We start from the raw sequence: 26,097 nt of genomic DNA, 5'->3' as shown, positions 1-26,097 counted from the left end.
AAGAAAACCACCTCTGTCCCTTTGAGGACTGACTTTGAATACCACTGCTAAAATGGCTGCGTTTTAGGCAGCCCAATTCAGATATTTTTACAACGAATTGGTCTTTTGATCCATCTTTTCCCGAGCTGATCTGATGGGTCAAAACACCAATAAACGAAAAAATATCAGAATTGGGCTGCCTGTCTAAACAGCCAATGTGTCACTGCTAAATACTGATACATTGTATTTGTTTTGTGTGGGAGATCATTTTAAATGGTCCAAGATAAAACATCGCAAGTCAAACTCAACACTAGGCCTACAATTTGTACCAAGAACCTCACTTCACGTGTTTTGTAATGGATGACTATTCTTACAAAGCATCAGTAGCCTATTTACTTGTATGTAAAAAACGTTGTATATATACAGAAGAAACCGAGGCCGACAATTCGGGAAAATCCAGAACGCAAGTCACTCATCCCACACTTTTATGTGTTTTATGCAGGCCAATCAACTTCAATCACAGACATCTGTGGCATCCTGTAGGCCTAACAACAAGTGCATTGCGGCAACGTGACTATCAATTTCCTGAAGCTAGTGATCAAATTGGGGGAAATAATTATTGTCATCTCTCTCAAGACAGATTCAGTGAGAAAACCAAGGGTGAGTCTGCATGTTGGCCCTGATCGCCTTGGTAAGAGACTGTACCGTGATCACCGGCGTGATCAGGGCATTACAATCAAACGATCGAGCTCGATAGTTTCAATAACTATTTAATCCGATCGATCACAGGGATCTCATATAATTCGATTTTTTTATTTAAATACTTGATATTTTCTAAGGTAGGATGTGGAGATATTGTGTGGCAGAAAAGTTCGTATTCAAACGCAGCGTGCCCTCAGACTGAGCAGTGAGGTCGAGCAAGACATGTCATCCTCATTCAGAACGTCTATCAAATAGTAGAATGCAGATGGTTACGTTTTGAGGAGAAATTAATACAATTTGACAAAGTAAGTGTGTATCAATAGGCTATATCGTGTTAGTTAGAATGTCATTGTAGGCTTACTCATTATTTGCTAAAGACTTTCAAAGGTTTGTTGGGCCATTAATTCTAGCTCTGCTCACGAAGCTAATTTGATTTTGACAGCTAATTCAGACTGTTCTATAAGTTAAAAGTAGTAGGCTACTAATAGGCTACTTTACAATCTTGTTAACTTGAATTATTATAGTATAATGAAATCAACAATCATGTGTAATAATTTATTGTAATTAGTAAGTATTTGTTTTTATTTAGGAAGTGTGTGTGTGTGTGTGTGTGTGTGTGTGTGTGTGTGTGTGTGATATATATATATATTACACACAATCTCTCTCTCCGGTCAAAAGTTTTAAACATTTACTCATTCAGATGTTTTTCTTTATTTTTTACTATTTTCTACATTGTAGAATAAAGTGAAGACATCAACTATGAAATGACATATGGAATCATGTAGTAACCCAAAAAGTGTTAAACAAATCAAAATATATTTTATATTTGAGATTCTTCAAATAGCCACCCTTTCCCTTGATGACAGCTTTGCCCACTCTTGGCATTCTCTCAACCAGCTTCACCTGGAATGCTTTTCCAACAGTCTTGAAGGAGTTCCCACATATGCTGAGCACTTGTTGGCTGCTTTTCCTTCACTCTGCGGTCCGACTCATCCCAAACCGTCTCAATTTGGTTGAGGTCGGGTGATGCAGCACTCCATCACTCTCCTTCTTGGTCAAATAGCCCTTAAACACCCTGGAGGTGGGTTTGGGGTCATTGTCCTGTTAAACAAACGATAGAACCCCTAAGCGCAAACCAGATGGGATGGCGTACCGCTGCAGAATGCTGTGGTAGCCATTGCTGGTTAAGTGTGCCTTGAATTCTAAATAAATCACAGACCGTGTCACCAGCAAAGCACCATAACACCTCTTCCTCCATGCTTCACGGTGGGAACCACACAAGCGGAGATCATCCATTCACCTACTCTGCGTCTCACAAAGACACGGCAGTTGGAACCAAAAAACTCAAATTTGGACTCATCAGACCAAAGGACAGATTTCCACCGGTCTAATGTCCACTGCTCGTGTTTCTTGGCCCAAGCAAGTCTCTTCTTCTTATTGTTGTCCTTTAGTAGTGGTTTCTTGGCAGGAAATCGACCATGAAGACCTGATTCACGCAGTCTCCTCTGAACAGTTGATGTTGAGATGTGTCTGTTACTTGAACGCTGTGAAGCATTTATTTGGGCTGCAATCTGAGGTGCAGTTAACTCTAATGAACTTATCCTCTGCAGCAGAGGTAACTCTGGGTCTTCCTTTACTGTGGCAGTGCTCATGAGAGCCAGTTTCATCATAGCGCTTGATGGTTTTTGCGACTGCACTGAAATGTTCCGTATTGACCTTCATGTCTTCAAGTAATGATGGACTGTCGTTTCTCTTTGCTTATTTGAGCTGTTTTTGCCATAATATGGACTTAGTCTTTTACCAAATAGGGCTAGCTTCTGTATACCACCTCTACCTTGTCACAACACAACTGACTGGCTCAAACGCATTAAGAAGGAAAGAAATTCCAGAAATTAACTTTTAATAAGGCACACCTGTTAATTGAAATGCATTCCAGGTGACTACGTCGTGAAACTGGTTGACAGAATGCCAAGAGTGTGCAAAGCTGTTATCAAGGCAAAATATATTTTGATTTGTTTAACACTTTTTTTTAGTTACTACATGATTCCATATGTGTTATTTCATAGTTTTGATGTCTTCACTATTAATCTACAATGTAGAAAATAGTAAAAATAAAGAAAAACCTTTGAATGAGTAGGTGTGTCCAAACTTTTGACTGGTACTGTATTCAGCTGATAACTTTAACAATAAAACATACTGTATTTACATTCAAACCTATATTGTCACTTAATAGTATATTAAACACTTTCCAATTGTTTCCTTTCCACAAGATGGGCACATCGACATGAGCACAGGAGCCACCTACAGACCAGGCAGCCAAGGGACCATGGAAGATCCGGACACCCAGGAGGGCCTGCAGGTGTGTGTGCTGTGCGTGAGGTGGGTCAATATTATCTCAGTGTGTGGTTGAGTCTTCTTTCTTTTGTTCTTCTTCAGGTGACCCAGTCCACCATCCTCTACCTCATCCAAGAAGCCACCAAGCTAGCAACTCCCACCCCTGTCCACAACCGCTCCGTAGACTCAAAGCCTAAGACTTTACCTGTATCAAATGAAAGGTCTAAAAAGGATCAAGTGTCTGTTCATAGACCTTATCCTCCTCAGCACAATTCCTCTCTCACGAGCCTTCATAACCAGCCAAAAGATGACTTAGAACAATGTAGGAGACATACAAACTCAGTCCTGCCCAGTCGTCATAGTAGCAGCAGTCCGTGGGAGTTGATGAGCCTGATCAACATGCAGTGTGAGAGACTCCTCCAGTCAGACGACCAAGAGGAGGGAACCTCAGCCAGGGCTCAGTTGGTTCCTATAGACTCTGACGATCATCCTCCTGAAGGTGTGGGGTGCAGTAAGAACACTGTCCCTGTCTGCCCCACTCTAGTCAGTACCAGAGGGGATTCTCCCCATCCTCATGTCAGGTCCAGGGGAAAGATGGGTGAGTTGGGTGGAGGTGGTTATTGCTCACCCACAAGTCCAGGTACCAGTTCTCAGACATCACCGGATGTCAATGGCAGCTACAAAACTAAAGCTGGTGTGGGAGCTTCAGACTCTGAGGTTGCAACGAACAAAGAAACAGGAGTCACATTTTGTCTTAACGGTGATGGATTGTCTGTGAGTGAAGAAAGCGGAAAGGTCCCCTGTGCCTTAGTCCAAGAAGACAACACAGTGAAGGAGGCCCGTCCTGAGGCAAAAGACGGGCTGTCAGTTAAACATCCGTCTGTGCCATATATAAACCTGTTTGGGCAACCGCTTGTCCACAAAGTAGCTACAATTAAGGATGCAGCAAGTCTGTCACCTCCCTCCATAGACACCATGACGTGCATACATCCAGGCCCAGAACAGCTGAAGCTTAACATGACCCTGGACTTCAACTCAAACATATGTTTCACCTTTGACCCCAAGGAAGACATGCCACCAGCCCCGAACTCCCCTCATAATACTATGTTGCTCATATTGAACAGTGTCGCAGGGTCTGTGATTGTGAACACAAAGTCAGTACAAGATGCCAGTTTTCCAGGTGTCAAAGCAGAGCTCAACGCAAAGCTCCATGGAAGAGAACACAGACACAGCACAAGATGCCAGTGTTATTACAGACTCTCCATTGGACCTCACCCAAAGGTGTATGGACATGGAGGATGACATGGACACTATCCCCGCAACCCCGAAGTGTCCCTCTCCGTCTAACCCCATGTGGAGGTCCACCAAGGCCCCCAGGAAGCAGCTCCATCCCAGCCGGAGTGTGGATGTTGGAGACCCAGACTTCCAGGGAGTGACGTTCCGGATGCAGACGGAGCTGGACGACAGCAGGGAGCAGTGTCGCCTTCTCATCACCTCCAAGAAGTACAGGTATGGTTGATGTCAGAGTATGCTTTGCTCTTTCTCCCCATAACTCAAAAACATGTATTATATTATTCTGTTATTTAGAGTTGCCGGAGCTGCCGTAATAAAAAGTTATTATATGAAATTCAATTTCTATGTCACAAATTTCCCTATGCGGTATATTGTTGTAAAATATCTCACAATGTTCTCTACAAACAAACTGCTTTATAAAGGTGTCCTAGTGAAGAGCTCTCTAGTGGTCCGACCAGGAGGTCACTGAGAGCAGGCAGGTCCCGTTCATCCCAGAGTTCCATGAGGACCAGCAGCTCTGAAGAGAGCGACCCTTACTCCAGTGACTACCAATCTCTACCACTCTTCACCAGGAGGGGGCGCCACTACACAGAACAATACCAGCACCGTAGAAATGGGCAGAACACTGCACTCTTAGAAAAAAGGGTTCATGAGAGGTTATTTGCAGGGACTGGATGTTCTGTGTAGAACTATTTCTACTCCAGTAATCCAGGAGGGGGTACCATTACAACACAAATCAAAACACTTTAACTAGAACCATAGACAGGTGGAATACATTTGATGAAGGGGGAGTTTTAATGGAGGTATTTTGGGAAACTGCTGTGTAAACATCCTAAGACTGTAATGAGTAACGTAGTGTACAGTGTTAAGGGCAGGGTTGCAAGATCAGGTTGTGCTTTGGCACTCCCACTCACCGTGCACCTAGAAAGAAAACCGAATGAAAGAGAAGCCGCATAGTCATTGAAACATGTAACTTCCTTATTCTACAACATATTTAGGAGGATTATGGCACAAGGCCTATTTGTTTGTACTGATAGCCACTCCTTTCTCCCCATCAGAGAATAAGATCTGTGCCTCTTGCTGCACCACGAAGACTCCTCTGTGGCGAGATGCTGAGGACGGCACCCCGCTGTGTAACGCCTGTGGAATAAGGTGAGTCGCATTAAATACAGCGCATTATCAAACACATCGTCACGGCCCAGAGTTTCTCCTGGTCAGGTCACGTGGCCATGAACTCTGACCCTGTGGTTATAGTAAATGGTGACAGTGACGTAGATGGTTTGATGACCACAATGTCGCATAATCCTATGTGAGCAGAATTATGACTTGAAGGACACTTAAGGCCATCAATCAGTGTGACCTACAGTTGAAGTCAGAAGTTTACAAACACTTAGGTTGGAGTCATTAAAACTCGTTTTTCAACCGCTCCACAAATTTCTTGTTAACAAACTAACATTTTGGCAGGTCGGTTAGGACATCTACTTTGTGCATGACACAATTAATTTTTCCAACAATTGTTTACAGACAGATTATTTCACTTATAATTCACTGTATCACAATTCCAGTGGGTTAGAAGTTTACATACATTAAGTTGAATGTGCCTTTAAACAGATCGGAAAATTCCCGAAAATGATGTCATGGCTTTAGAAGCTTCTGATAGGCTAATTGACATCCTTTGAGTCAATTGGAGATGTACCTGTGGATGTATTTCAAGGCCTATCTTCAAACTCAGTGCCTCTTTGCTTGACATCATGGGAAAATCTAAATAAATCAGCCAAAATATTGTAGATCTCCACAAGTCTGGTTCATCCTTGGGAGCAATTTCCAAATGCCTGAAGGTACCACGTTCATCTGTACAAACAATAGTATGCAAGTATAAACACCATGGGACCACGCAGACGTCATACCGCTCAGGAAGGAGACACGTTCTGTCTCCTAGAGATGAACGTACTTTGGTGCGAAAAGTGCAAATCAATCAAAACAGTAAAACGAGTCCTATATCGACATAACCTGAAAGGCCACTCAGCAAGGAAGAAGCTACTGCTCCAAAACCGCCATAAAAAGCCAGACTACGGTTTGCAACTGCACATGGGGACAAAGATTGTACTTTTTGGAGAAATGTCCTCTGGTCTGATGAAACAAAAATATAACTGTTTGGCCATAATGACCATCGTTATGTTCGGAGGAAAAAGGAGGATGTTTGCAAGCCGAAGAACACCATCCGTGAAGCACGGGGTGGCAGCATCATGTTGTGGGGGTGCTTTGCTGCCGGAGGGACTGGTGCACTTCACAAAATAGATAGATATATTGAAGCAACATCTCAAGACATCAGTCAGGAAGTTAAAGCTTGGTCGCAAATGGGTCTTCCAAATGGACAATGACCCCAAGCATACTTCCAAAGTTGTGGCAAAATGTCTAAAGGACAACAAAGTCAAGGTATTGGAGTGACCATCACAAAGCCCTGACCTCAATCCCATAGAAAATGTGTGGGCAGAACTGAAAAACCATGTGCGAACAAGGAGGCCTACAACCTGACTCGGTTACACAAGCTCTGTAAGGAGGAATGGGCCAAAATTCACCCAACTTATTGTGGGAAGCTTGTGGAAGGCTACCTGAAACATTTGACCCAAGTATAATAATTTAAAGGCAATGCTACTAAATACTAATTGAGTGTATGTAAACTTCTGACCCACTGGGAATGTGATGAAAGAAATAATTCTCTCTACTATTATTCTGACATTTCACATTCTTAAAATCCTAACTGACCTACGACGGGGGAATATTTACTAGGATTAAATGTCAGGAATTGTGAAAAACTAAGTTTACATACACCTTAGCTAAATGCATTTAAACTTCACACTTCAACTGTATATCCCCTGTCATTCTCCTCAATGTCTACTTACTCCTCAGGTATAAGAAGTACAAAGTACGCTGTCTGCAGTGTTGGCACATCCCTAGGAAGGAGGGAAACTCCAACTCGCGCTGCTTCAAATGTGGAAACATATCACGGCTGGCTACGTCCCACCGCAAGCACTCTGCCTTGTAGGGGAAGGGAACACACTTAGGCCTTGGCATGAGGTCCTAGACACTGATACCGCACACAGTCCCCCTCCAGGTACATGTAATTGGCCACACCTCCTGACTTTGCGACTCTTGGAGTTATTTGATCATTTATTACATCACGTACTGTCATAGTGGGTCACGGTGTTGGCTGAGCCGTGGTGAGTCAGTCTGACGGGTCTGGCTGCTTTTAGCACTGTAGCGTGCGCTAGTCACTTTAGGAAGAAAGAGTTCAATAGAAGAACTGTCTCCTGCTTGGAGGCTGTGTCTGTTGACAATAGACTGTCTGTGTCTGAAATGACTCTGACAGAAGTAGTGCACTATACAGGAAATTGGGAGTCTCTGGCCAAAGGTAGTGCACTATAGGGACTAAGGACTCATGGCTCTGGCCAAAGACAGTGCCTTGCTTTACTGGGAATAGGTAGCCATTTTGGACTGTTTACTCCCCTTGTTTACTAGGCTTGACCTTGGTGCTATCCAGTTTGTATGTTACATTAAGTTCAATTAAGTTGAGTGATATATTATCTTTTGTTCTTGTTTAGTTTGTATTTGTTTTTCTATTTGGTTGTTTCTGGACAGCCCTTAGCATTAACTGGCTGGATTAGAGATGAAGCAATTCCTTATCTTGACTGTTTCCTGTAAAAAAATAAAAATAAACGTTTGTGTTAGTGTGTACTACACTTTTGGGTTTGGTGTGCATAAAATTCTTGTTAACATATCTTATCCGGTTTGTTCTCATTTTATCTCTCAACCCTCTGAATGTGTGTGTCTACAACTTGGTCCAGAATGAGGAATATGAATTGATGCGGAACTATATTCAAACTAATTTGTGAGAATTACTTCAGGGATGTTTCTATGCTTAAATCAAATGCAATTAGTGGGACTTTAAAATGTATCAAAATAAGAAAGAGGCACGTTTAATATCAGACACTGCTGCAGCAGGATTGGATACATGACCTGGCCAGTACATTATTTTGTGCCTGTAGTGAAACGGCTCTTTTCTTTTGCCGATGTGTCTTTTTCAGATCAGAAAAGCGCATAATCCATTCTGAAATAATAACCACACAGTATTTGCCATGTGTTTGGCCACCCACTTGCGTTATCGACTGATTTTGGGATCTGCTGGAAATATTGGAATTCCCATGAAGTGTTTAGTGTAGACCAGTTTTAAATAAAAATCTGACTACTGCTTGGCTTTCACATGTATAGATAAGTAGCCTATCCTAATCATAACATTTAGTTAAATAATATATTATTCGTTATAGTTGGCCATAAACAAAATGGAAAGAATGGCTAATACATTATGAATTTTTATTGATTATACAATATCGAGTTGGCTAGTGTCTTTAACACCCTTACAATGTTTATGCATAACTGCTAAGAGGCCACACGTAAAAGCGCAGCACGTGTGCACTGGCACCGAAGTAATTTTGTCCTAGCTCTCCAGTTCAGTGCTTCTTCATTCATTTCTCCTTTCAGAAAACAATACATTTTTAACCATATTTGACTCTCGAGTGAAATAAAAGCCATCATAAAAGGATGCTATGGATCGAGAGCTGGGTAGGATTTGCATTTCTTGTGGGAGACAGATTATGTTAAAATAAAGGGCTGTAGGTATTCAATAATGGTTTTACAAATGGATAAACGGGGTATATTCTTGAGTCCTGTTATCTGTTAATTGTATCGAAAACTGACAATAGTTCACCCATCAAATGATTTACAATCAGGCTTCTGATTTGAGTACAACAAAGTGTATTTTTATTGTGTATGACAACAAGCCCCAAAGACTAAGTGTAGCCTATGTCCTAATGTGCCATTGTCTGTTGGACATAAAGTTGTCTAATGGCCTATGCTTTATTTCATACGTTAGTTCTCCCCAAGATCAAAAACACGTTTGTAGGCCTAATGATTGTTGTGACTGCTTGTGATGGATGTTTACTTTAGTAAGTCTTTGTCGTAATTATTTTCAGGACTGAAGAGAAAGAGCAGCAGGAGGAGGGGGGTGAAAAGTATTTTGGTGCAGCTGGGTTTTCTTTTTTTTTGTTAATGAAAAGGCAGGAGGCAGGCCCGTCGCGTGTGTCCGCTCTGGCTGGTGTCCGACCCGAGGCTCCTCATCTCGCCTGTTGGCGCATGCAGGTGGCACCGGACCCGCGAGAGGATTATGACCCTGGAAGGAGAGCTCGAGCTCATGGAGAGGGCAGATATCGACGTGGAGGGAAAGGGGAACAAAGCTACACGGAACCAGGGGTATGTATCTTTGACCAAAGAAGACGGGGCCGATCTGGAGCAGCAAAGCGCTGCGTCCTTGTCTCCAAAACAGCCAGCGAAGGATACGGAGGATGAGGGTGACTTTACGCCAAAGTGCACAGAGAGAATCGCTGCCTCCGTGAAACCTCCGTACTCCTACATCGCTCTTATCACCATGGCAATCCTCCAGAGCCCGAAGAAAAGACTGACTCTCTCGGAGATATGTGACTTCATCAGCCAGCGCTTCACGTATTACCGGGAGAAGTTCCCCGCGTGGCAGAACTCCATCCGTCACAACTTGTCCCTCAACGACTGCTTCGTCAAAATGCCACGGGAGCCCGGTAACCCCGGGAAGGGGAACTACTGGACGTTAGACCCTATGTCGTCTCATATGTTCGAGAACGGGAGCTTCCTACGGCGGAGGAAACGTTTCAAACGGCAGAATTACCGATTTGGGATGATGGACACCCGGTGCCCGCTCGAGCGCAGCAGCTTGCTCCCTGGATTTTCCTTCTACCGGGCGAACGGGATAGGGCCGTGTCATTTTCAGGTACCCGGTTTGGAATTGTACCATCACTTGGGCATCGAACATCATTCTGTTTCTAACCAAAGCATCCCACCAGTGAGCAGCATCTTGCCCGCGCTCTCCTCACTTTTATCAAGGAATTCGAACGTTGTCCAAAAGACGTTTCTTCCACCTCCGTCTCTTAGTTTTGAGAATTTCGAAACGACGCGCCGCTCAGCCTCCACAGTGGCCCAAGCTTTGGTCCCCGGATCTTCATTTCTGTCCCCGGCCTCGCTCCATTCAATGGGCGCTCCGCATCTCTGGAGCTTTCATCCCGAGTACCACAAACTGCGCTCTCTCCCCAACTCCAGCCGCATAGCAAATGAACTCTTGCAGCAACTTGGTGACAAATAGCTTAGTCAATAGTGTTTCCTGTATTGACGTGGATTCATCAGGGGAAACCACCTTTCATAGATTTGTATCTATTCAATTAAACAAATGCTTCAAATGAAGAAAATATGTTTTGAAGATGTGTCAATTGAGTCAATTTCTAACAATATTAGTGGCCAACCAAAAAAAGATGTTTTGCAATATAAATGTTTGAGGCCTATATTTGTGTAAATAAGCACTTTAGAATTAAATGTTTTCATATGATTTATAACGACATTTGGCAATGTATCATTAATTGCAATGTTGGAAACAACACTGAATAAAAAAAAATCAAATCATAGCAAAAAACATTTTGTAATTGAACATGTCAGATTTATTATACAACTTGTCTTGATTCACTGACGCAGAACCTCTCAGAATTAGCTTAATCTCCCATATGCGCCAATCTTGCTAGTGGCAAATGTAATCTCTATACTTTGAAAATGTTATATTTTGCCTTATTTATCTTTAAGGCGATGTGTTTTTTCCTACACTGTGGAATCAATAACACACAAAATATTTGGAGCGCAAACAATGTGGAGCCCTGAAACATAAAAACACAAGTTTTCAATAACCTTTTATTTTGAAAGGTGCCTGGTCTTATTTTTGTTTAAATTGACAATATTTGGTTTGATTGACTGGCGTTATAATTTTACAAATTACCATTTGAAAATGTTTCATTCAGTAGCTTAATTTATGCTACATTTGGCCATGCCTGCGTGGCAGAAGATATCAGCTTCACCTGCTTGGGCACGCGAGTGGAAACTGTTTAAATGTGACGACGTCATTGAGTTTATTTTATTTTATTCTTCGTGTCAACGTGTGATTGATTTCCACACCAATTGTTTTTTTTGAAAAGCTGTAACGTATATGCAAGATCTCACAGTACACACACACACACATATGCCCATTCTCCATCTCTCGCTCGAGTTTCTCTGTATGCGTGTGTGTGTGAATCTGTGCTTGGCCTGCACCCCTACATGTGTTAGAAAGAAAGCATTCCACTGTCAAAACGAACGCCTTCGTATTATAAAGGCCTACAGTTCCAAATGCTGCACGCTAAATAAGTTATGAAACATCTGCTTGTTCTGTAGTGTTGTTACACGATTAATCCAACGCATCTAGAGAGATCCAGCCTACATTAAACATCACATTGTTATATTCAGTGTAATGTGCAGTTGTTTACTTCAATGTAGCCTATATTTGTCTGTGTCTATAGATTCTGCGTGCTGCATAGTTCGTTTTGTCTTGGACTTGGGCTATAGTGTTTACCATATGCCTGCCTCTCCGTTGCAGAAATACCCATGTCAGCAGTACTACACAGCTTTACCACACTCATATTACTCACTTTAGTTGAAAGCATCAGTGGATACAGCATAGGGATACTATTAATACATACATTTGTGGATGGGGGTCATTGATTTTTGGGGATGGATGAACATGTGTTTTGGAGCATTTGATCTCCTGTTATAAATCCTAGTGTTATTGGATTGCTGAGCATCGGAACACACAAAACCTCTCCACTTTCCGTCATTGGTCATCTCTTTGAGCAGTTTGCTTTTCCTGACACACACCATCATATTGGGCTTTTAATCAATTATACCTTTTTCTCCTTACCCGTTCCCCTGCCTCTGTTTAACTGTTCTCTCTGTGTGTGTGTGTGTGTGTCTGTGTTTGTGCGCGCGCGTGTTTGTGCACGTGCGTGGGTGCACGTCACCCGTGCGCCCCATTTAAAACTCAACTCTGCACTGTGTTTTAAAGGCCCCTGAGCGCGCATGGCGGGCGATATGAAGGAGTGTGTATTTGGAAAAGGGGACCCCCCTCGTGGCAGCAGATGACAGTGACATATAGCAGGAGTGCCACCCAGAAGGCCTATGAGCTCACACTTCAGCCATGCATCCACAGAGAACGAGAGAGATGAAGGGAGGAAGGGATAGATGGGGAGAGAGAGAGAGAGAAAGTGTGTGCACGTGCAGAAATGTTTGTGTGGAGCTTCTGAGTTTCAGGAGAACAAGGACACAGATGATGGTGCCAGAAAGGAGTTTAGTAGAGGACAGGGAATCAAGTGAAGGAGAGAGAGATGTTTGAAAAAGGGAAAATCTGAAGAGTAACAGAGAGAAAGAGAGTTTAACAATGGTGATGGTGGTGACAAAGAGTGGCTTTGATTTTACAGTCAGGTATTTATCTGGTTACTGAGAAATTCCATCATAATTACCTATAATTACATTTGGATCTTTGTGTTTTACTGAAACAACCACTCCTATGTGCCGTTAAGTACCAGGTAGTTTAGAACTCTTTGAAGTAAGTGCAAAAATTCCATTCTTACCACATAAGTGTAAAATCCTTCCATCCTATTCTGTTGAAATAACTTTGACCGCAATGTTCTTACCCAGGACCTGTATTCAAAAAGCATCTCAGAATAGAAGTGCTGATCTAGAATCAGGTCCCCCTTGTCCATATAATCTTATTCATTATGATATAAAAGGCGTGTTGCAACGGCAAAACTGATCCTACATCAGCACTCAGAGACATTTTATGAATATGGTCCCAGATTCTCTTGTATTACTTTTAGAGATGTGATGCACCGAATGTTTCCAATTATCTCCTAGCTAGAAATAGGACCACAACAAAAGCAGGAAAAAATAAAAGTCCAAATAGCTCTATTTTCTCTGCTATGTTTAGACTCGCTACGTGATGTCACAGAGACAGCCAGATGCCATGACTTTACCCCTCAACCGATCCAACACATATCAATCTGTGTGTGTGCGTGTGTGTGTACGTGTGTGTGTACGTGTGTGTGTAGTGTGTGTACGTGTGTGTGTGCGTGTGTGTACGTGTGTGTGTGTGTGTGTGTGTACGTGTGTGTGTACGTGTGTGTGTGTGTGTGTGTGTACATGTGTGTACGTACGTGTGTGTGTGTGTGTGTGTGTGTGTGTGTGTGTGCGTGTGTGTGCGTGCACATACCCATCTCTACCACACATCAGTCACAAACCCCAGTTTCCAGGTCAACAAACAGCACCAGCCATTTACTTCTTAGAGGAAAGACAGATTGACAGAACTGTAGGAAAGAAAAGTAGCTCTGCATATCAGACCACGTACTATGGGGTTTGATGCTACCCAGATATCCAGATACTACCCAGATACTACCCAGGTCTAGTGTGATTTGTAGATGTAGGGGTATTTGGTTCGGATCAGCCTTTTTTAATGGAAAAAACTGTTGACTTGGTGTTAGAAACACACAGCTATGCTGCTCTCCCTGTGCCACCTTGGTGTATGAGGCAGGGTGGACTGGTGTGTATGTGTGTGTTGTGTCTCTGCTTTTCTTTCCTACTGCTCCTCACTTCCTTCTTCTCTCTTCTCTCCTTGTCTCCTGCTTATCTTTCTATCCAAACTCTCACCTCCTTGTCTCTCCCCTGAGCCCCCCCTCTCTCTTTCTCTTTCTCTCTTTCTCTCTCTCTCTTTCTCTCGCCTTCTTTCTCTCTCTCTCTCTCTCCTCTGCCAGTCTGCTCTCTGCTGTAGTTCATATCTGTATTATAGGTCTATGCCACCCAGTCGGCTGTGCAGTGAATATGCTGTTCATCCAGCCCAGCGCTAGCTAGCTAGCTCACTGTGTTGGTGGTCCCTGGTGTAAGCTGCATCCTCCTCCTCTCCTGTTCCTTTTTTTATATAGCAAACACAAAATGGTTCCTAATTCTCTGCTGCTGGAGGGTTGTTATTTGTGGCTTTTGGCTGGGGCAGCATAGCCAGGCTTTTAATTAGAAAAAGCTGCTGGATCTCCAGTTGTCTTTTCTTCCTTCGTGGGCTGAAGGACTCTCGCTCCAGATCTGGAATAGTACAGAACAATTCATTAGGTTCTCAGACACTTAGGGTAGTTGTGATCTGTCTGGGTGGAACATGTTGAAGTCTGAGATTGAGTCCACACTTTATTTGGATAGTCCGGATAGTCCCTCTGTAGATGCTCTAGAGATTGTCATACTATGTCATACTATCAACAAACCATCTGTTGATAAGCAACTGCTTGCTAAGGTTAGGTTTAGAATAAGGATGAGCGTAAGTGTTAAGTTTAGGGTGAGGATAAGGGTTAAGGTTAGAGCTAGGCTTAGGGTTAGTAGATAGTTGAAATGTAACTGATAGTCCATCTGTAGATGCTCTACAGACTATCCAAATAAAGTGTTACCGAGATTGAAGCAGGCTAGTGGTAGTCTCCTGTGCCCAGGGTTGAGGGGGGGGGGAGAGATGAAAATCGAAATAAAGAGTTTCTCAGTATGTTCAGGAGTGTTTGGGGGCTGGACAGACTGCGCTGTGCTGTGTGCCGTCCTACAGCCCATAAAATCATAAACATGCCCCTGCCATCCCTACCTCTCTCTTTCTCCTCTCCCTGCTGTGTCCAGCTCTGCCTCCAGTGCTCATAAAACCAGAGCTGACAGGTGCTGGAGACCCAAAGCAGGACTGAGGGAGAGAGAGAGAAGGAGAAGGAGTGCTTTTACAGTGTTTTAATTGTAGACGCTACAGTGGAGGGTGCGTTCAGACAGGGCAACACAGTGCTACAGATCTAGAATCAGCTTCACTCCCCAAGTCCTAACCTTAACCATTTCTGGAGGAAATGCAAAACTGACCTAAGACTAGCATTTACAGTACAGGGCAACTTAGACCTATTCCTTGAAGCCAACACGCCTCAATACCTGAACCACATTTCCTCAACCCAGAGAGGGGGAGAGGTAGGGGGGAGAAAGGGCGAGTCAGCCAGACCAGTGGGGGAGGGAACGTCAGTGTCAATGGTAGCTTTGTTATTTTAGAGGAGGACTTGTTACTCCCACCCTCTCCTCCTTCCCCCCTTCCCCAGCCTTGTGGGTCCAGCCAGTTACACAGATGGCAGCAGGGGGATTGCTAGGATGATTTCCGGGGTCGTATTGACGATCCCACATACCGCACTGCCGGACCACCCTGGTGGAATTATTATTTGGTCTAGTAAACGTGCATGAAGAGATTCTCTCTCTCGCTCCTTTCCAATGTTCATATTTTATTCACTGATAGTTCGCCTGCTTTCACAGCTGTCACACCACTCATTTAGCTACAGTAGACCTAGCATCATTAGCTACAGTAGGCCTAGCATCATTAGCTACAGTAGGCCTAGCATCATTAGCTACAGTATACCAGGCATCATTAGCTACAGTAGGCCTGGCATCATTAGCTACAGTAGGCCTGGCATCATTAGCTACAGTAGACGTAGCATCATTAGCTACAGTAGACCTAGCATCATTAGCTACAGTAGGCCTGGCATCATTAGTTACAGTAGGCCTGGCATCATTAGCTACAGTAGGCCTGGCATCATTAGCTACAGTAGGCCTAGCATCATTAGCTACAGTAGGCCTAGCATCATTAGCTACAGTAGGCCTAGCATCATTAGCTACAGTAGGCCTAGCATCATTAGCTACAGTAGGCCTAGCATCATTAGCTACATTAGGCCTAGCATCATTAGCTACATTAGGCCTAGCATCATTAGCTACAGTAGACCAGATTAGTAGCATTTTTGGAATACAGAATGCATTGCTGGTATTTGTATTTGTGTAATGACCGACGCTAGAGATGAGAAGCAGGTACGGGGAGTCAACATTTATTCAGGAACAGACAGGTAACAAAACAGGAACAGTGTCAGCACACGGGTAATTAACGACAAACGACAATTCATGGTGAACAGAGTGGGGAACCAGACAGATATAGGGGAGGTAATGACAGAGGTGATGGAGTCCAGGTGAGTCCAATAATCACTGATGCGCGTGTCGGCAGGTGTGGGTAATGATGGTGGCAGGAATGCATAATGCTGGGGAGCCTGGCGCCTTCGAGCGCCAGGGAGGGGGAGCGAGGGCAGGCATGACAATTTGTATTTATTATGGATCCCCATTACTCTTCCTGGGGTCCAGCAAATTTAAGGCAGTTTATACAATTTTAAAAACATTACAATACATTCAGAGATTTCACAACACACTGTGTACCAAGGCCACCACTACCACATATCTACAGTACTAAATCCATATGTATGTGTGTGTATAGTGCGTATGTTATCGTCTGTGTGTGTGTGTATGCATGTGTCTGTGCCTATGTTTCTGTTGCTTCACAGTCATAAGGTGGTTTTTTTATCCGTTTTTTAAATCAAATGTTACTGCTTGCATCAGTTACTAGATGTGGAATGGAGTTCCATGTAGTAATGGCTCTATGTAATACTCTGTGCCTCCCATATGTAAATCTCTTCGCCCTCATCCCGGGCTCGAACCAGGGACCCTTGCACACATCAACAACTGACACCCACAAAGCATCGTTACCCATCGCGCCACAAAAGCCGCGGCAAGGGGAAACCCTACTTCAAGTCTCAGAGCGAGTGACGTCACTGATTGAAATGCTATTAGTGCGCACCACCGCTAACTAACTAGCCATTTCACATCGGTTACACATAGTCTGTTCTAGACTTACTGTGGCATGTCTTGTGAGGTATGCATGGGTGTCTGAGCTGTGTGCCAGTAGTTTAGACAGACATGTGCATTCAGCATGTCAATACCGCTCATAAATACAAGTAGTGATGACGTCAATCTCTCCTCCACTTTGAGCCAGGAGAGATTGATATGCATATTATTCATTTTAGCTCTCTCTGCTAGCTCTCTCTATTAGCTCTCTTTATTAGCTCTCATAGTTTTAATACTGCATCATAATTACAATCAAATTCACTGTTATCATTCCTCGTCAATCAAAATGATCTGCATGGTAAAGAACTTCCGTCATAGCTATGTATGTTGTAGGGTGTGGAGCTAACCAAGGAAGGGTACATTGATCCCATGTTTGGTGAGAGTACAAGGTGGCTGAGCCTCACGGCTTCATGCTGATCATCCTCTGTGGCAGACAGCAGGTAGAGGGCTTCCTCTAGGTACTCCCCTTCCTCCTCTTCCTCTCCTTCTTCCTCCTCTTCCTTTCCTTCCTCTCCTTCTCCTTCCTTTCCTTCCTCTCCTTCTTCCTCTCCTTCCTCCCCTTCCTCCTCTTCCTCTCCTTCCTCTCCTTCCTCCCACTCTCTGTCCTTCTGTTCCTTAATCTGAAAAGGCCTAGGATGGGGATGTTGAGGTGTTCTGAGCAATTCATTGTGTCAGTGTTTACTGCCGTACTGTATGCAACATATGTAAGAAAGATATTAGGGTGATTGGCACAGATGTGTTTGCATGTGAATATACTGGACCTGTATGTACAGGGTGGTAATGTACTAGACCTGTATGTACAGCATGGTAATATACTGGACCTGTATGTACAGTGTGGTAATATACTGGACCTGTATGTACAGCATGGTAATATACTGGACCTGTATGTACAGTGTGGTAATATACTAGACCTGTATGTACAGTGTGGTAATATACTGGACCTGTATGTACAGCATGGTAATATACTGGACCTGTATGTACAGTGTGGTAATATACTAGACCTGTATGTACAGCGTGGTAATATACTGGACCTGTATGTACAGTGTGGTAATATACTGGACCTGTATGTACAGTGTGGTAATATACTGGACCTGTATGTACAGCGTGGTAATATACTGGACCTGTATGTACAGTGTGGTAATATACTGGACCTGTATGTACAGCGTGGTAATATACTGGACCTGTATGTACAGCGTGGTAATATACTGGACCTGTATGTACAGCGTGGTATTATACTGGACCTGTATGTACAGCGTGGTAATATACTGGACCTGTATGTACAGTGTGGTAATATACTGGACCTGTATGTACAGTGTGGTAATATACTGGACCTGTATGTACAGCGTGGTAATATACTGGACCTGTATGTACAGCGTGGTAATATACTGGACCTGTATGTACAGTGTGGTAATATACTGGACCTGTATGTACAGTGTGGTAATATACTGGACCTGTATGTACAGCGTGGTAATATACTGGACCTGTAGGGAACAGTGTGGTAATATAATGGACCTGTATGTACAGGGTGGTAATATACTGGACCTGTATGTACAGGGTGGTAATATACTAGACCTGTATGTACAGCATGTGTGTAACTTAGACCATAAAGCAACTTTGCAGCACATTTCAACAAACACAAAGTTGTCATAAAGGGCAGATATTTAAAACACACTATAGAGTTGACAGATGGGCCTTAGATTATAAGAAGTGTTGCTACATTATAAGAAATGTTGCTACATTATAAGAAGGGTTGCTACATTATAAGAAGGGTTGCTACATTATAAGAAGGGTTGCTGCATTATAAGAAGTGTTGCTACATTATAAGAAGGGTTGCTACATTATAAGAAGGGTTGCTACATTATAAGAAGGGTTGCTGCATTATAAGAAGGGTTGCTGCATTATAAGAAGTGTTGCTACATTATAAGAAGTGTTGCTACATTATAAGAAGGGTTGCTACATTATAAGAAGTGTTGCTACATTATAAGAAGTGTTGCTACATTATAAGAAGTGTTGCTACATTATAAGAAGGGTTGCTACATTATAAGAAGGGTTGCTACATTATAAGAAGTGTTGCTACATTATAAGAAGTGTTGCTACATTATAAGAAGTGTTGCTACATTATAAGAAGGGTTGCTACATTATAAGAAGTGTTGCTACATTATAAGTCACGCAGAACTCCCCCACGCACCGCCAATCCATCTGTCAATCAAAGTCATGACTAGGAATCTTTCTACACACACACACACACACACACACACACACACACACACACACACACACACACACACACAACCCTGAAATGAAACTACTTGCACCACATTGTAATTTGACTCATGTGATTATAACCCTGCTACAAGCCTGGTCTCCATATGGTCATTCAATACAAATCCATTCAGGCTCTTATGTCTTTCAACTCGGCTCATGTGTTGTGTTTTGTGAACGAGTCAGGCTTTTCTCTCTCTCTCTGGTTTCCCCCTTTTCTTGTATTTCCTAGTGTGTGAAGTGCATCCCAGCTCTGTCTGGTTGCTGACTGACAGTGGTCTACTTAACAGAGGCTTTGCTGTGCTTGAGTAAAGCAGGGCAGGACTAAGGCTCAGAGGCCTGTATTGAGCCTGTACAGATGACTCAAGATTCATATTCAATCGTTTATGAAGTGGGCTGTCATTTACATAATGTATCATAGTATTTCATACTGATGAAAAGATCCTGCCACGTTGAAGTGAGATCGAGTCAATGAATGAAGTTGAATAAATATAAGGTTAATAATGGAATATGGCTTTTAGCAAAACTGAGTCAATGAGTGAATGACTTGTAATTAGACAACTACGAAAGTTAATAACAACTGAACATTTGCTTTTTAACAATCAAATGTATTTATAAAGCCCTTTTTACATCAGCTGATGTCACAAAGTGCTGTACAGAAACCCAGCCTAAAACCCCAAACAGCAAGCAATGCAGATGTAGAAGCACGGTGGCTAGGAAAAACATTCATCTAACACATTCAACTCTGCTTTGTGGAGGTCTGTTCTCTTCCCTGGTTTCTCACTCAAAAAGGGGATGGAAAGGTGTTGTTTTACAGCCCTTTTATACAGCCGGAGCAAAAACAACTCCCCATTACGAGGCCAACGTGAATAAAACTAATAACACCCTATAACCAAGAACGTTACCACATATAAACTTTAATAGTTACAGGTAACACACACACCTTCCTGGCTGTGTGTGTGTGTGTTTGTGTGTGTGTGTGTGTGTGTGTGTGTGTGTGTGTGTGTGTGTGTGTGTGTGTGTGTGTGTGTGTGTGTGTGTGTGTGCGTGTGTGTGTGTACATGTAGAGAGATATGAATAGGGATAGTGAATGGGGTTAGAGGGTAATCCATGATGTTGTATTTTCTCGGCATACAGGTTGAACTAAATCTCTCATTCTGAGTACAGGTTATTTATTGGGCCGTTTCAGCCAACTATGAGAAACATGTGGAAATGAAAAATGTTTTATAAATAAAGTTATTAACCTTTGTCTCAATGCATGCCAGAGCCTTGTATGGACCGCTGCCCTGCACACACACACACACACACACACACACACACACACACACACACACACACACACACACACACACACACACACACACACACACACACACACACACACACACACACACACACACACACACACACACACACACACACACACACACACACACACACTGACCGTTTTGTTTTATAAATTGTACGATAGCCAGGACCACCAAAACAGAGATTGTTTTTTATCATTTAAAAGTGCAATTACAATCTAATGCTGTGTTACAGGCCACTTCTTTTCCCTGTTAGGCTTTATTTTGATTAATTTGGCTGCAGCTTTCATCCTGGGTTTACAAGGCTAAGAGCCCTGAAGCACCCATGTAGAGCATGTTAAACACAGGCTTCACCCACTGTAAGATACGTCAACAGATAGACAGCAGAATGCACACACATGGATATGTGTGGTGACTGGGAAGGACAGACTGAAAATTGTGGTCGTCCTTGATGATTACAGTATCGATAGCCCTGTTCTTCTACAGTGTATCATATCTATCCCCATGGTACATACTGTACATTCTCCCTCTTCATCACCATCACATCTATCACCATGGTACATACTGTACATTCTCCCTCTTCATCACCATCACATCTATCACCATGGTACATACTGTACATTCTCCCTCTTCATCACCATCACATCTATCACCATGGTACATACTGTACATTCTCCCTCTTCATCACCATCACATCTATCCCCATGGTACATACTGTACATTCTCCCTCTTCATCACCATCACATCTATCCCCATGGTACATACTGTACATTCTCCCTCTTCATCACCATCACGTCTATCCCCATGGTACATACTGTACATTCCCCCTCTTCATCACCATCACGTCTATCCCCATGGTACATACTGTACATTCTCCCTCGTCATCACCATCACATCTATCACCATGGTACATACTGTACATTCCCCCTCTTCATCACCATCACATCTATCCCCATGGTACATACTGTACATTCTCCCTCGTCATCACCATCACATCTATCCCCATGGTACATACTGTACATTCCCCCTCTTCATCACCATCACATCTATCACCATGGTACATACTGTACATTCTCCCTCGTCATCACCATCACATCTATCACCATGGTACATACTGTACATTCTCCCTCTTCATCACCATCACATCTATCACCATGGTACATACTGTACATTCTCCCTCTTCATCACCATCACATCTATCACCATGGTACATACTGTACATTCTCCCTTGTCATCACCATCACGTCTATCCCCATGGTACATACTGTACATTCCCCCTCTTCATCACCATCACATCTATCACCATGGTACATAATGTACATTCTCCCTCTTCATCACCATCACATCTATCACCATGGTACATACTGTACATTCTCCCTCTTCATCACCATCACATCTATCACCATGGTACATACTGTACATTCTCCCTCTTCATCACCATCTCCATGTTTAGACAGGTTGTCTTCCTTATTCATCACATTCAAGTAGATCAATGAACCCTTGGGAGGTGGGTGGAAGAAGGGATGAGAGAGAGAGAGAGAGAGAGAGAGAGACTGAACTCCAGTTCTTCAACATCATGGCCAACATCCTTTTTACTTTTCATTTCATTCCATGAAGTTGTTCACATCTGGGTGGCAGATGTCTATCTCAGGCAGAACATATTAGTTCTCTCTCCCTCCTTCTTTCCTCCCTCTCTCTCTCTCTCTGTTCATTCTCTTTTCCCTCCCTCCCTCTCTTTTTGTGAGTGCAGGCAGGCATGGTGATAATCCTTCTCTCTTCCACCTGGCCTGGACCACCCACTCTCTCACAGCACTATAGAACTGAGCCAGCAGCCCACCAGCAGAGAGGCAGAGCAGAGGAGAGGAGAGCTGAGGCTGGGGGAATACCAGAACAGCACCCCCATGTGGTGAACTTGGAGAACTGCACCGGGAATTACCAGGAGGACTTGAACTGAAGTGGTGCCAGCTTTGTCTGTAGGTTACCTCAGACCTATGTCTCCACCTAGAGGTTGTATTTGGGAACTGTACAGAGACTGAACACGAGTTGAGTAGTGTTGGTTAACCATCACATGGGAACAAGTTATTTGGGAAAATTGTGTGAGTGTGGAAAAGTGATGTGGCGGTATTTCCTATTTTGCAGAGGTTTCGACAAACATGGCTCACCGCCCGCGGCTTCATCGTCAGTCACACTGAATGAACCCGGAACGCCGGAACCCATTTCGAGTGGAATTTGGACCATGCCCGTGCTGTTGATGGGGAATATGAGTGGAGAGAGGAAGAAGATACTCTGTTGTGGTACACAGTGTCATCGTGACCCTGGGGGATTACACACTCACACACACACACACACACACACACGTACTTGCACACACACAGACGTGCTTGCACAGACATTAACACACGTGCACGCAGATAAGCAGACGGAAAACTTGCTCGCAAGAATACAGACACACACACACATTCACACAATGACAAGCACGGACGCATGTCTGCACACACACACACACAACCCCTAACCCACTCAGCCATTGTAGTTTCTCCTTTTGGAAGTGTCTGTGGTGGCTTTGCCAAAAGGGGAAGTGGGATGAGCACATAATAGAATGAGGATGAGGACTTGCCGAGGGGTCAAGGGTCATATAGGGAAGTTGATTGTAGCAGAGACCATGGCTGTGAGGATAGGTCCCATGTACCACTTACCAATTGGTGGGTTGAAAATGCATTACACCTTATTTAATGCTTTAACTATGGTTAATGCTTTAACGATTTGAAATATCCAGAAATGGAAGTTACCGCTTTTGCTTTGTGGCTGTGAACATGAACTTTGTCTTAACCGTGGTATCTGCTGTTAAAGGAAACAATCATCTTGTATCATTCCAACAGCCATTCTCCAACTATAACTGAGTTGCTATAGTACTTCACCCTCTCTAACTCTCCCCCCTCCCTCGCTGCCCTTCCCAGCCAGTCAGAAACATGGGCTTCTCAGTGCAGTGAGATTCCGCTGCATGGGTGGTGTGTGTGAGTGATGGGCGTTGGTGGTCCACTGCTTTCACACCTGTGGCTGTGGTAGATATATCCTGTATGGAAAGGACCGAAGGCCTCACCAACGCCCTTACGACCCCCCCTACACACACACACACACACACCATCTCCCCTCCTCTGCTGCCAGGAAGTGTGCACAGGAATCAGCTGTCCCCTGCGTCCGTTCGACCCCCTTCCGGCCAGGTGCATCCTGGGAAAGAAGTGATGTGTGACCGTCGACATCGACTGACGTTCAGCTCTTCTATGGCGTCGTTACATCCCAGCTAAATCACTATTATGACTGAGTGGAGACATAATTGTGTAGATTGACATATTTCCCTGTACTGCAATTCTATTGATAATACTAACCAACATTTAGTAAGTGCAATGTTCGTTTAGATTCTCCCTGACGATTACAGGGACCAGATATGAAATACAATGATAAATATTACAGTCTACCTGTATGAGTAATTGTTCTGGGCTCCATCTCCTATAAAAGTCCTATCTAATCAAAATCATAGCATTTGGCACATTCACCCAGCTCTCAAATTGCCTTAGTCTTTCTATATATTGGCCTAAATTCCAGAGCTAAATGGACTCTCACCTAATGGGAGTTCACCCCATCATAACTAATGCATTTTGTTCTGTTTGAAGAAGAATAGCCAGACTCCAAGACAACCAGGAAAAATAACATCCAAATAAATCTGGGGTTATGAGCTTAGACGTGTCTGTCGTCTGTCCCACTGGCCGTCACACACACACACACACACACACACACACACACACACACACACACACACACACACACACACACACACACACACACACACACACACACACACACACACACACACACACACACACACACACACACACACACACACACACACACACACAACACACACACGCTGCACTGTATTGTTTGTCACTTTCTCCATCTGTAGGACTGCGAGTATTGCCTCAAACAATTAGGCCGTACTGATTCCTATCACCAGACACACAATAGTGTTTACATGAGGCTGAGGAAACGTGGCCATGGAGCCCATCTGTGTGTGCGCTTGAATGCTTATGTATGTGTCTTGGCGTGAGTGATTGCGTGAATGTGTGTGTGTGTGTGTGTGTGTGTTTGAGTGCTCGTGTGTGTTTGCGTGTGTGTGTGTATGTGATGAAGCATGTAGTCATTTGTTAGTTTGTTACATGATGTGGACTTAATGGAGTTAAGATGTACAGACATATAGATTAATATGAGTACACTGTCATTGGTATATGGTGATCCTGTACACTGATTACTTTGGTGGTCCTGTACACTGATTACTTTGGTGGTCCTGTACAGTGATCACTTTGGTGATCCTGTACACTGATTACTTTGGTGGTCCTGTACAGTGATCACTTTGGTGGTCCTGTACAGTGATTACTTTGGTGATCCTGTACAGTGATCACTTTGGTGATCCTGTACACTGATTACTTTGGTGGTCCTGTACAGTGATCACTTTGGTGATCCTGTACACTGATTACTTTGGTGGTCCTGTACAGTGATCACTTTGGTGATCCTGTACACTGATTACTTTGGTGGTCCTGTACAGTGATCACTTTGGTGGTCCTGTACAGTGATCACTTTGGTGATCCTGTACAGTGATTACTTTGGTGATCCTGCACAGTGATTACTTTTTCCATTTCATCTCGCTCTTCACTCATCATTAGGACATGTTGTACAAACCAGCTGTGATCAATATTGTTACAGTGACACACACACAGAGGTGGGAAAAGTATCCAATTGTCATACTTTAGTAAAAGTAAAGACACCTTAATAGAAAATGAAAGTTACCCAGTAAAATGCTATTTGTATTAAAAGTAAATGTAATTGCTCAAATATACTTACGTATCAAAAGTAAAAGTATAAATCGTTTTAAAATCCTTATATTAAGAAAACCAGATGGCACAATGTTCTTGTTTGTTTCATTTACGGATAGCCAGGACCACAGTCCAACACTCAGACATCATTTACAAACCAAGCATTTGTGTTTAGTGAGTCCACCAGATCAGAGGCAGTAGGGATGATCAGGGATGTCCTCTGTTTAGTGAGTCCACCAGATCAGAGGCAGTAGGGATGATCAGGGATGTTCTCTGTTTAGTGAGTCCTCCAGATCAGAGGCAATAGGGATGATCAGGGATGTTCTCTGTTTAGTGAGTCCTCCAGAAGAGGCAGTAGGGATGATAGGGATGTTCTCTGTTAGTGAGTCACCAGATCAGAGGCAGTAGGGATGATAGGGATGTTCTCTGTTTAGTGAGTCCACCAGATCAGAGGCAGTAGGGATGATCAGGGATGTTCTCTGTTTAGTGAGTCCTCCAGATCAGAGGCAGTAGGGATGATCAGGGATGTTCTCTGTTTAGTGAGTCCACCAGATCAGAGGCAGTAGGGATGATCAGGGATGACTTTTTTTTAAACTTAAGTACTTTACACCACTGCACACGCACAAACAAACAAACGCATGCACACACTGATG

General features: G+C 43.4%; 2 protein-coding genes across 2 annotated transcripts; both read left to right on the top strand.

The window, feature by feature from the left end:
* The first annotated feature begins 250 nt into the window (after positions 1–250).
* LOC106590237 (GATA-type zinc finger protein 1-like) lies at positions 251–8,048 on the top strand. The gene is made up of 6 exons (XM_014181036.2): positions 251–639; positions 2,952–3,040; positions 3,118–4,524; positions 4,731–4,849; positions 5,367–5,460; positions 7,219–8,048. Exons 3-6 carry the CDS (start codon positions 4,181–4,183, stop codon positions 7,352–7,354), a joined length of 693 nt encoding a protein of 230 aa, XP_014036511.2. The 5' UTR covers positions 251–639; positions 2,952–3,040; positions 3,118–4,180; the 3' UTR covers positions 7,355–8,048.
* A 1,391-nt stretch (positions 8,049–9,439) lies between these two features.
* Positions 9,440–11,710, top strand: LOC106590051 (forkhead box protein D1). The gene has a single exon (XM_014180563.2). The coding sequence runs from the start codon at positions 9,530–9,532 to the stop codon at positions 10,532–10,534; it is 1,005 nt and encodes a 334-aa protein (XP_014036038.2). The 5' UTR covers positions 9,440–9,529; the 3' UTR covers positions 10,535–11,710.
* The last annotated feature ends 14,387 nt before the right edge of the window (positions 11,711–26,097 follow it).

The sequence above is a fragment of the Salmo salar genome, chromosome ssa02 (assembly GCF_905237065.1).
Source record: "Salmo salar chromosome ssa02, Ssal_v3.1, whole genome shotgun sequence".
Lineage (NCBI taxonomy): Eukaryota > Metazoa > Chordata > Actinopteri > Salmoniformes > Salmonidae > Salmo > Salmo salar.
Note: the sequence above shows the minus strand (reverse complement) of the source record. Positions and strands in the feature narration are given on the sequence as shown.